The 12942-nt window shown below is 41.0% G+C and overlaps 1 protein-coding gene across 4 annotated transcripts in view; it reads left to right on the top strand.

Moving 5' to 3' along the window:
• Nucleotides 1-12942, top strand: part of LOC133354588 (paraspeckle component 1-like) — a 95026-nt gene that overhangs the window by 33862 nt on the left and 48222 nt on the right. The window contains exon 9 of one of the 4 annotated variants that reach the window (XM_061571542.1): nt 1035-2130. The exons of 2 other annotated variants lie outside the window; for them this stretch is intronic. In XM_061571542.1, the coding sequence (XP_061427526.1) occupies nt 1035-1232 (198 nt within the window). In that variant the 3' untranslated portion in view covers nt 1233-2130. Of the gene's footprint in view, nt 1-1034; nt 2131-12942 lie in introns of those variants that run through there. One more of the 4 variants, XM_061571543.1, reaches the window with a different exon arrangement.

Raw genomic sequence — 12942 nt, forward strand, 5'->3', positions numbered from 1 at the left:
TACGAGCGCTGGAAACGGCTGTGGCACGAACGGTTCGTGTATACAACACGCCGAGAAAATACATTTCAAACGTACATACTGCATGCTTACGTGGAGTAGTAATAAAACACGGTATCATACATATTTATTTCTCTAGTAGCAGACGTGTCATGGTGTATGTAAATTTGGAAGAGCGGACAGCTCAGGTCTTCATTATAAACAGTAGTGCACGTCTTGGGTTTTCGTGGGTTTTCTTGGGTTACTTTGGCTGTCGAGTGGTATTGATACGCCCCAACCGTATGGTTCATACAACTATAAACAATTACGACTACTGATTTTCCACTTCACTTGAGCCTTATTCAACATAAATTTGGGTTTAATATATATTTTTTACTTTAGTGCTGCCCAAAAGTCCTCATTTTGGACAGTACATTGCTTTAACCCCCACCTGTTAACATGTGAAGCATTGTTTTATTTTTGTTCACTAGTGCCAGGTGGTTCTGGGTGTTGCAGTCTAACGGTGTGTATTGTGTACGCCTGTTTCTCTCCCCTCTCCTGCCCGGTACCACTGGACTGGCGGTGTAACGGCTGAATGTGTGTGCTTTATCACGCACACACTCGTACGGACATCCGACCCTCACTGAACATTTAATTTTAACTAAATTGCTCCATTGCAATTTATGAACGATATTGTGTATTTCACGATGAAATACGAACATTTATACGCCAACTATGAAACTATTGTCGGACTACCTTAACTATAATTTTTGTTTAATATTTTCAACATTTAACTATTGTTGTAAACTTTCCTACAAATGTATTGACTACTATAAATTTATTTTTTAAAATATCTATTACGTATATATCTGACAATCAAAATTTGGGGGTGGGTTATCCTGGGGTCCTGGAAACTTTTTAATGTCACCACTACATTTTTTAATTGCTTGCAACTATAATTTCCTACCAAACACAACATCTCGAATTTGATCATATTTTCCCCCTTTCGCTGTCCCTTAAACGCGACAACCATGCAAACCTGTTGGCATGCCGGCCAGCAGTATGCTGATCGTTATGGGCAGCAGCAGCAACAGCAGCAACAGCAGCAACAGCAGCAACAGCAGCAGCAGGGGGCTGGCATTGGGAACCGTGGCACGGCCGGCAACAGGGCCTTCATGGCCACGGGTGAGGCCAACGCCTACTCCTCGTACGGAGGAGGCGACTATGAAGGTCCTAACAAGCGTCGCCGCTACTAGACAGCTGGGCTCTGGTGCCCCACAGCTGCCTTTCAAACAACTCTCAAAAGCCCCACTCCTGGCCATTTAGTGTCTAACTCGACCGAAATACGTGACCTCTTGCAGAAGCTGAGCTGGCGTTTGAAAATGTAGAAGTAATTAAAAACACAGCCCGTTTCATCTTCCGGTAAATAGGCCATGCCTTTTCTCTCCTTAAATGGGACTTAAAAAAAAGTTGGGTTTGTTTTAACGGTAGACCACCATGACTTTTATAAGTCAAGTAAACACGAGGGGTTTAATTTTTTATCAATGTACATTGGTGTTTACTTTGAAAAACTAAATGTTACACGATCGTAAGTAGATAACAGTTATCTTTGTGGCAGTCTGAACTAGAGCCTAGAGGGATGGTGCACACCACTGAAGTCCAGACAGAAGCATAAAAACCACACTCCACAGAAACCAATGTGAAAAAGTCAAGCCCCAACGTAGGAACGTGATGAAAAAAATATTTGCATTTTGATCGTATCAAGTAAAAAATCCACTTTGTGAGTTCCGCTGTTTAACAGTGTGCATTATTTGGACTTTGGTGTTGGTGTTCCATTGCTCAACCCCTCATCCTATATCTCCTGTCCATCTAATTTGCAAGCTCCACTCTATGCCAAACAACCGGAGAATAACGTAGTCTTCGCGCATATATGGAAATCTGCGTTTTATTGCTTTTGAAAATGAGCGGTGTTTTAGTGTTGGAAGACCTGCTTAATATTGATCATCAGTGGTTTTAATTTCATCCGTCTTTTCCCTTTTATTTTTTTGGTAGTTTGATAAAATACTCTAGACGGTGTTTTTTTGGCAAATGTGTGTAGAATGTACGTTAAGTAATTTTTCAGGTTATCATTAAACATTCTTTTTTCTATCTTAACTAAGTTGTGTTTGATTAAATCGCGTGTATCTTGATGTCAAGAAAGGCTTTGAGAAAGTGTGCCTAACTAATGGGGGTTCACATTTTCTTAAACTGTTTAAATGCTTTATAAGTGTTCCTGCCTAACCATAGCATGCATGGGTTAAGGACATGGAGCCAGTATGGGCTTGTCACTAGATGGGTAGATGTAAGACTTCAGTCATGGGTCCACAACTCTTGGAATGTAGGACCAGTGGAGAAGCTCCCTAAATGTTACGTCCTTCGATTCAATTCTGTATTCATATTGGGAAAACATCTACTAAAATTGGAAGATACTGAAGAAGGAAAAGGGGATAAAAGATTAAAATGAGTGAAATAATGGGCATGAGATGGTGTACTTGGGACAGCATGGCCATTTGAGAATCTTCATTCAAAGTTAAAACATTTGTGTGTTATGTAAAATTTAATAGCTCGCATTTCATTTCTTATTTGTTGAAATTACTCTTCTGTTGAGCGCTGCAGATTTATACATTAAAACGTTTAACTGGAAAATTCAGTATCAAAATAAGTATAATTTTATTTAGAGAAAACCCTGAAGAGTATCTGATGCTTAAAAAAAGCACCGATCAGCATTTGAAATTAAGTTGTTACTTGCAAATTGTTTGGAACTGATAAATTCAACTGAGCCGCTCATACAAATTCTTGGTGAGCAAATGCTTTGATTTTATCAAGGGCCAACTCAAATTTTTCTCTTGATCCGGTGTTACTGGACACATTTTAACGTGAGTGAAAGTGAGTGTTTATGGGCATTCCGCAAACAGTTACCAAGAACAGCCTTATAACCTGTTTAATGCACAGTAGAAGAAGAATATACATTGGAAACTTATCCGATTAGGCACAGATCCTATTATGTTTACCCATGCATTTTACTCATCCGAGCTGCTAAGTTCAAATAAGGTTTTATACATTGGTAAAAATAGTTTTTCTTGTTTTTGCCACTGTCCACTGTTGGATAGTTAGGACTAACCAGCAACCATAATAGCCCTTAACTAGCAATCAGTGGAAAGTGGCATAGACGATGAGCAAAAACATGTTTTTATCAGCAGTGAATTTCTCAGTGATTCAAGTATGCCGAAGCACTGGCAATGGGTGGCTGGATTTGCCACCTCTTGCTACCAAGACGATGGTCTGCGGGGTCACACCTATCCTCGTGGTGGCGAGCTGTTATCTTCTTTCCCCTGGTATTAGCACGGTTGGCTACATATGATGCAAAAGAAGTTCTTACACACAGGAGGTCATGGGTTTGATTCCGACCCTGACGCCTCTAAATTTGGAGATATATATTCCTCCTGTGGTCGTGTGGTTTATTCCCCCGAATAACTCGAGTTTGTCCTCCATGTTTAGAAATGTGCATTTAGATTATTTTGCTACTACAAATTCCCACATGGTGATATAAGCCACCTCGATGGGCTGTCATGCGTGGCCAGGTTGCCTCTGAAAAAGAGCTAATAGTTCAGTGGGCTTTACTTGTTAGTTTATCCACATCACCAAACCACCATCTTCATCAACACCGTAATTTTGTCATGAACATGATGATCGCTACAATCATCTCAGCACAGTCGGACAGTGACAGTCTCAGCACAACGTGAATTCATGCGACACCCTGGGACAGTGGGATGAGCATTAGATGTTCCATAACAACGACACGCCCAGAAAGTATTATTCTATAATAATTGTTTTAATTTTACCATTATTCCATCAGTGTTATCACCATCACACTCACCAGCAGGTGGAAAACGTAATCATATATGCATCATGCTTTGTTTATTCCATCTGTGTGTAGCTTTGCCATCAAGGTGGTATTTTGTAGCCACGGTTGTATCTGTATACAGCCCTTTGTCACCATGTTGGTCAATGCGAGTTTTGAAAATCGGGGAGCATGCAAGTACAGTGCAGTGGATGTTGCTGCACTGACCTCTGATGCCCATGCTGCTCCCAACATATCTTGGCAGCAACCCATGTCGCCGGTTATGCATGGTGCCCACTCATCCAACTACCATGCTCACGTGATCAAATACATTGTGTAAATTGATCAACGGCAGCCTTACCCGAAGCACATATAATAGGAAATTTTTGCCAAGACTTATGGGCGACTCCGACTTATCCACTCCGTTTATGTTAATGGTTCAATATTGGGTTATTCGGAAAACCTCATTAACGCGAGTTTGTACGAATGTGATAGGAAGATAATGTGGATCGTGTAGGCTGCGTGGATACTGGGCCATCGGACGACTGTTGCCCAATGTAATTTTTTTACGAAAAAAAGTATCACTTCCCAGTCTCACAGGCCTGCAAAGAAAATGTGAAAATGTATTCGTACATTGTTTTATCATTTTGCTTTTACAGTAACCTTGAGTGGAGCTGTAAAAGAGTGTAAGGATGTGCTTTGATACCAGTGATTTGGCTTTAACTCCTAGGGATTAAAAGGAGGTATAGATATCTAATGCTTCCATCTACAAATCCAAGACTCCACAATTAGCCATGGACCCTAAAAGTGGTTATGGGATCCAAAATGTTAAAATCAATGATGGAGTTGCTGGCTGAATTATGTTTCTAAGCATTTAACATGTTTTCATGAGTTACAAGGGCATGTTTGAAAGGTAAGAATATAATTTTAGTTTGCACAAAATAATAATTTGTGTCACAATATAAGAAGAAAACAGCCTACAATACACATCTTTCTTGGATCCATATCTAACAGAGGTTACACTCATTAGGCTAAGTGCTTGCCACAAACGATCCACAACACCTTGCTGGTCTCGGTAAGGAGCATAAATCGTAACACGAACTCCGGTCATCCTTGCAGCGGCTTTTGGCGAGCCACTGAACAAAGACGGTCGCTGCTTTGTGTGCTTTCAGATGCGCATCTTTTCGATATTAGGAAACCACTGGAGCTATACACTATTAAATCTAGATCAAGAACATTTCTTGAGAACTGCATTGCGTTTAGTTTATTGTCCTTCCGCCGCACCTCTGATTAGTATGCTTGGTTGTGTATGGTGCGAAAGAAGTTCAACACACTAAGAGGGCACTTGACTGACCATTTCGCAATTCAAAAGGGAGCAAGCCTGACTTATTTTGAGTCTCTGTCAAACCTGTCCAGAATTTCTGATATCGGTGTCTCCCTCCTGGACTTTCCACCTGCAATAAAAGTTCCACATGCCGACGTCCAAGTGCTGCCGTTTACATCTCACAGCATTGCACTCTTCATGTGGCGAGGAATTTTAGGTTTACCTGCAGAGGATGGCCGACTTGTGTAAGTCCCAACAGCTTTTCGTTTGAGCAATTGTGGCGGGCACGATGTGGATCTCAGAATGGCCATAAGACCGAATATAACCTGCTGCTATGAGGTGGCTGATGAGGCTCCCCACAGACGGCTAAGAACCCATTCCACCAGGCCGATTTCTACCTCGAGCTAGGGCTGCCAACATCCCTGTGACCTGGGGAGTCCTTGCGCACGTTTGTGAGACATTACAGGTTGGATACCATCTCTTCTCAGGATGCCCTCCTTAGGGAGAACGGTCCTGCCAGTAGGCCGTATAGGGATCGGCCTGCCCCTTCCTCTGGGTTACCAGCTCTGGTAAGGTTTCTCAAGTTAACACCGGAAGAGTCCAATAGGTGGTGACAGTGATATCAAAACAGGTTGTGTACCTGGTATAAACTGGTTTTTGATGATTGGTGTTACAGCCCACTGGACTCCTACCCATCCCTGCTGCGACAGGCTTCTCTCTGCTTGGTTGAGAGGTGAATAGAATTCATTCACCAATGACTTAGGCCATGGTCAACTGTCCATAATAGAGGTTATTGGGTTATATCGCGCAAATATAAATGTGTTAAACCCGCAAACCACCTGAAAAAGCCAATTGATAAGGTTTGTGTCATACACAAAACGTGCCAATTCGTTACTAGTACAGCACACTGGCGTCTTGGAGAGTAAACCCACAACTTTTACAGTTTGTAAATGTGATTTCTTAAGTACTAGTAACGAATTGGCACGTTTTGTTTACATAAACCTTATTAATTGGCTGTTTCGGGTGGTGGCGGGTTTAACAACATTTAAATTTCGCGATCTAATTCCAAAAACCTCTATAATATATTTTGCAAAAGCCTGCTACGTGTTAAATGGCCAACCGTTTTGTACAATCATTGGTGTAACATAAAATAGCAAGCAGTGTGTCTCGGATCTTTGTAGGACCCATATCTAACAGAGGGTCCTTGCCGATGCACATTTTGTAGTTAAATAAAGATCAAGCAAGTCTGACTGCTGATTAGACACTGAATGTTGAAACTGGTCTGGAATTTGCTTCTGTTGAACCAGTGCTGGTGAAATTATGGAAAAAAAACTTTTATTTTAATGTTGAAGGACCGATAAGTGAAAAAGGCATTGTTTGCTTATTTATTGTTTGTTATATTACACTTGATTGTAGAAACAGTGTTGGCATCACAAATCCTGGGCTTCAATGGAAAAATTTACATAAGAATACCACTTGAGAACAAGCAATAAAGAATCAGTCGGTGGAGGTTGCTGTTGATGGATTGTGGACATGACGTTTTCCGTAAGGATCGCATTCTCCCCTGAGTATGGTCCGCTCCCATGCGGAGAATCCCAAGCCCTTAATGATTGAGTAGGCACCTTGCATATCTCTGAACACCCCAATAGTAGGTGCACACGGCAGGACCCTGCCCGAGAATTACATTCTGTCCCTCTGTGAAGTAACATTTCACATAACTCTCCCACGCAGATTGTCATCCCATTCAGATTCTTGGGATCCACTGAATAAATATTTGTTAGCTGTGTGTGTGAAATTTCAGTGTCAGCTTTAGCTGGAATATCTATCAAGTGCCAAAATAAAATAGTGCATTTTGCCTCTTGCATATAACCATCCACATAAAAAGTATCCTATCGGCGACACGGCCTTCTGGGACCGCATATCGGCAGCAATTGGTTCAACGCAAGCAAATTCCTGACCAGTATTGACATCCAGCGTCTTATCAGTCGGACTTGCTTGAATCAATATTTTTGAACTGTCATATGTTTATAGGCATGGGCCCTCTTAAATATGGGTCCTAGTTCGATGATGCAAAACTCCAATGTGTAATACAAAGCAATCATTAGTGTCATTGTGGAGAATAAAAGTAGCTAAAGCAAGAGAAATCAACCTTAACATATCTGTCCTGAAATATTGACTTAAAGCTTTAGTTACTGCAGGAAGATAGGTTCAAAACTACCTACGTGACTTTACCGAAAGACCCAAATATATATCCGTACTTTCATGAGTTAAATTACCAGACTAATCGGTTAATTCAAGTAATTCAGTAAAATGTCTCCCTGTTGCCACGTATGCCACGGGACAGGTGGTGATGAGCGGGGTTTGGGGATGTCTTTCGATATCGGCCGTGGCTTGCTGGCCGAGCAAGAATTTGGCAGCAACCCACCAATTCATACAAGCCCCAAAAATCACTGGAAAGTTTTGATTCAGGTGGCTAAATCGTCCTCAACTCCAGTCAAAGCGCTGTCAGTGCCTTGTGACCTGCTGTGTATACGAAGGTGCTCTATACACCGTACAGAGTGAAGTTAATAATTTTGTTCTCGTCCTTGCATTACATTTATTGTCTTAGTTATTGCAGTTTGGCACGGTGGTGCGGTGGGATCACCTGTGCCTCACAGCAACAAGCCCCCGGGTTCAATTCCCGACTTGACGCCTTTACTGTCTGGAGTTTGTGTTCTATTCTGCATGGGTTTCCTTCCACAAATAAAAAACCCCACACAATCTATGCTGAAAAATCGCCTGCAAATCACTCAATTGGGATGACTCGGAGCAACATTGCCCCCCCTCCTGCAAAAAATATAACTTTACAGGACCCACTCGAAAAGGTTCTTGATCCTTTGAGTTTCCTGTGGTCTACAAGCGTCTGTCTCGGGGTTTTTATGATATTGGTACACAGCATATTGTGGTAACGGTATAGTTATAACACTTTACACCAGCATTCGGTTTCTAAATTGCTGCTGCGTGTGGCGTTTCTTTGGTGCTGCGCTTTTAAAAACGAGGTTTTTCACCAAAATTATTTGACATTGATTTCCATGTTTCCATTTACTAATTGATAATAGATTCTGGTTGGCCTTTCCCATGCCACTTTTTCAAATTAATCCCGTTGTCGAGTTCTTTACCAGTTTAAACAAAATTCACTTGAGCTGTGTACACTAGTTTCCTCTTGGGCTAGAGGTTATTAAAACCACGAGATTCGGTTGTGGTTGACAGTGGCGTGATGGTTATTCTCAGTGGATGGGACTTGGAAGTTTGCACTCGTCACAAGAATTGGCAGAGACAATGGTTGCAGCTGGTTTAGATTTTACCCAATTCAACTCATTGGAGTGCAAGACACAAATTTGTGTTATGTTTTTATTTAACTTAAGTAGCCCTCTTTATCTACACTCGGGTAATTGTTTTAAGAAGAATGTTGCTTTCCCCTTTTATTTCAATTGTCTTCTTACCATCACGAGGAACTGCATTAGCAGCGCATGACCACCACGTCCAGTCGAATGGCCCCCTGAAGCAATTTCAGAGCTCGAGTTACTTCAACCGACCTCTAATGCACTGTAGGGTCATGTCTCTTGTGTGACCTGCAACAAGCATGACATTTCTAATAGATTTTTTTTAATTCTCACACCTAAACCCAAGTGATGTGAAAAACAAATGGAATGTTTTTGGATTTTTTACAGATATTTGTGACCAAACTGACACCAACTTGGTTTACTTGAGACTTCTGGTTTCATCACGACTCGGTGAAACCAACAAAATATTGACCCAGTGTCTCAGGGGTACCAACTCTATGCTCTTGGCGCCCGAGCACCCCAGCAGCATTCACACATTTTTCAGTATAATGGCTGGAGTGCCCAATCACAAAGATCGAGTCTAAGTCTGCCAGGATCAATGCAATGTGGTCCTTTTTGTGTAAAGTGGACTGATTGTAAGAAGGAGAGGCTGGCCCCAGCTGTAGTAGGATTTGCAGCACTTGGTCAGGGTTTCCACTGAAGATGAACACAGACCCATGCTGCATTGAATATGTATACTTTTATGTAGGTTTCTGCCTCAAGTAAAAACTTTCTGAATCGCAAGACGTTATCAAGAAGTGTCTTGTATAGCGATGATTGGCCAACTTCACCAAGATTTTGCACGTTGAAGGAAATCAGAATAGCAGGGGGAAACCCGTGTGTACGTGAGCATGTGAAGGGATAACACTCTAAAGATCCTTAAACATTGGCTCACAACACCATTTTTGTCTTGCCTTCTCTGGCCACACAGCTTGGGTGTGTTGTGTGAGTTTTTGCAAATCTGTCATCTACCGACCATTTTCCACCAAAGTGCTGGATCGTGGACCCAAGCCACCATACCCAGAGAACAGCATGGGAAGTTAATTTGAAATGTCATTGATCAAAGTGGGGATCATGAGAGAGAATGTAATTTCTGGGGCTGAGTTTGTCTCTTTTTGTTTTATATCTGTTGGGAGGGTGGCCTCTGTGCATTCCTGCCAGAGTTCTTCCGGTTAAATGTGCAGACACGGCACTGCTGCTGTGGAGCACGCGTGCAACACTGGTGGACCCAGAGCGGGTTATCTACTGGCAGTACGGATTCTGCACCACTCACGGGGCAAGCCTACGTGTCCAGTGCTTTGGACAAACTAAACACCTGGTGAATGAAAGTGTCCAAGAGTAAATAAGGTTCTGTCGTAATGTGTAACTACATGGAACCATAGAAGATTAGAACTTCAAGAACCAATTTATCAAGAAAGGTGTTGTACCTTGTAGCCTGTTAACACTACACCCCGCACAACTCACGGTTATCATATCACCTGTGAGGTATACAAATAAGCTTGCCACATGGAAAATGTGTTTCATTTGGCAATGAAAGAAAAGTTTAAAGTACATCACAAACTTAATAAATATACTCAGTTCTTTCGGTAAAGTCACGTAGGTAAAAAAATTAAATTTAAATTAATAATAAAATCACGACGTTTCGGGGGCAACACAAGTCTCCGTCATCAGGTGGGACCGTCACAGCCAGATTTGCTGCATCAAGTGACGGAGACTTGTGTTGCCTCCGAAACGTCGTGATTTTATTATTTTATTTTTATTAATTTTAATTTCATTTTTTTACCTACGTGACTTTACCGAAAGAACTGAGAGTATGAATCCTTGCAGTCACGAAAGCTTCAAATCTAGAATTAATAAATATACTTTTCAAAACGCCTACATTCGATTATTTATAATTAGTTGAATGAGCATTACATAACCAAGTGCCAAAGTATAAGAACAGCATTTTCTCAAGTCAAGTTTAACCAAGATTTCACAGGTAAGCATTGAAATCCATACCATATATTAAATATTCTATAGGTCTTTCCGTAAAGCCACGTCGATTGAAAAATTAAAATATCACGTTTCGATCGCAACACATGCAATCGTCTTCAGGTGAGAGGGTTATTTTTCTATATAATAGTTATTTTTCTGTCTGCGTGGCTTTACCGAAAGACCCATAGAATATGTATTCCTGCCGTTACAAAAGCTTTAAGTCAATATATTAAATAACTAGCTTGTTTGCCCATCCTAGGATGGAAGCTGTAATATTTACGAAAAAATTTAGCAGATTATAATTGCGTCTCATGTAAGTTTAATGGCAGTGACTCTTGCACAGAAGTATGTCCTAAAACGCTTAACTGCATTTCACTGCAGCACTTAATGTCATTGAATCTGGCACAAAACGAAGGCATAAAACACTTCACTGCAGTTCACTCTAGCACTATTAATGGCAGTGATTCTTGCACAAAACTCAAAACACCACTTCATATCACTATATAACTGACCTTCAATGTTTGGTTCTTTTGGTAAAGTCACGTAGAAGGGAAAAAATTAAAATGCTCATGACGTTTTGATTGCAACACAAGCAATCGTCATGTGTTAAACCCACCAAGAAAATGTAACCTTCAATTTGTTTTATATTTTTATTGTTTCCCTTCTACGTGACTACCGAAAGAACCAAGAATATGAATCCCTGCAGTCACTAAAGCTTTAAATCAAAATTTGACCTTCAATTTGTTCAAATTCACTGCTGATCATATATTCTCTTCTGCTTTCGGTCGCTGGGGTTGAAATAAATTGGAATTCGATACAATATCTGGAAAATCACCGAGAAATGTCTATTTTTACTATAATGTAGAGGCATAAATTAGACTTACCTTTTGTCTCAAGTTATGAAGAAATAAAGACACTAAATCTACTTTGTTGCTGCGTAGAATTATTAGATTCATTTTCAATAAAGAAACGTCAAACTTAAAGCGAATTTGCGAAAACAATTACGCTCGACCTGCGCGAGTGTAAAAATCTACCCACTCATGAATATTAATGACGGGGGTGCGGCATGTGGAATGACGTCACGCGCGTTACACAGAATCTTGGCGAATCGTAATCTCACCTTCGCTGCCATTTTCAACCGTGTGGTGAGAAAGGTGTGTGCTGACGTATCCCGCGATGAGTGAAAACTGTTCTACTTGGGTATCTTGAAGCCACTATGAGCAATATCTAGCAGTTGGTCAATTGTGCATTCAGTTAACCTTTTGTTTTCCATTGCATAATCCTATGGACAAACAGACCATGGCCAAGATACATTACCCCGGAGAAATCTGGTTTACTGATGGGTTGAATGGAATTGCCCAGAAAAATAAGGGACTGCATCAGCAATGATGCACAAATAAAATCACATTTGTCATTACCACTGACTTATGTTTACAATGGTGCCCTGAGGCACGTGAAGTTTAAAATTTAGTAAAGAGCAAACACCCTTTGAAATTGATGTATAGTAGCTTGATAAAGATAGAAATCTTATATTTGTTTAGGATTTGTTCATTGTTAAGGAAAAGAAACGGGGATCGTATGTCGATTAAACAACTTTGTCAACTTAAACATTGCTCTGTTTTCTTGGTACCAAAGTAGGGTGTGATCTCCTACCACGCCCGTCCCGTCTCCCTGTCCCCACCCTGTGGAAGCCTTCTTCTACGGCTCTGCTATACGGTGGTGCTCGTGGCGAATGTGGATTACTTGTGCGCACTCGAGTGTCTTTAATGCGTGTTGTATATGAAGTTATACGTAACAGATGAGAATTCATAGGAATAATGCTAGTGTAAGGAAAGCTTGTATTTCCACCTGGTAACATAGTTCATGTCTTAGAATTGACAGGTGCATTTACTGTCCTGTGAGAATGTAAGAATATTGTACCGATAGTCTTTCTAAGTCCGAACCATACTGACAGTGCAGTGATACCTCTCAAAAGCCGACTGGGGTTTGCCAGAATTTCGACTAAGCCAGAAAGTCAACCCAGAATAAACCCATGTTTAGGAAATGTAAAGAAACCCGACTCGATCATTGTTTGCTCACTTAACCTCCGAGATCGGCATGAAGTCCATAAAGTCAGATGCTAATTTGTAGTAACTTGGAGGTGCGCTTGTCAACATGGGAACATGTTACTAGCTATCTCACGCCGTTTTAATGAATACAGCGGCACATTAATTTACGCACTACCAATTCTAAAGCCACATCAGATGGATGTCTGTGGATCCATTCCCTTGGATGCCTCGGGTCATCCTCAAGTTAGATGTCTCTTAATTTGGATATTCATTTTACAAAGATGCATCAAGCTTCACATTGTGAATTTCAGCCATCCACCTCTGCAACACGGTGGTGGTGGTGACTACAGTTGTGATGAACTTAACTCTACAGTTATA

This window comes from Lethenteron reissneri, chromosome 48 (assembly GCF_015708825.2).
Source record: "Lethenteron reissneri isolate LAM-NWPU_2019-01 chromosome 48, ASM1570882v1, whole genome shotgun sequence".
Lineage (NCBI taxonomy): Eukaryota > Metazoa > Chordata > Hyperoartia > Petromyzontiformes > Petromyzontidae > Lethenteron > Lethenteron reissneri.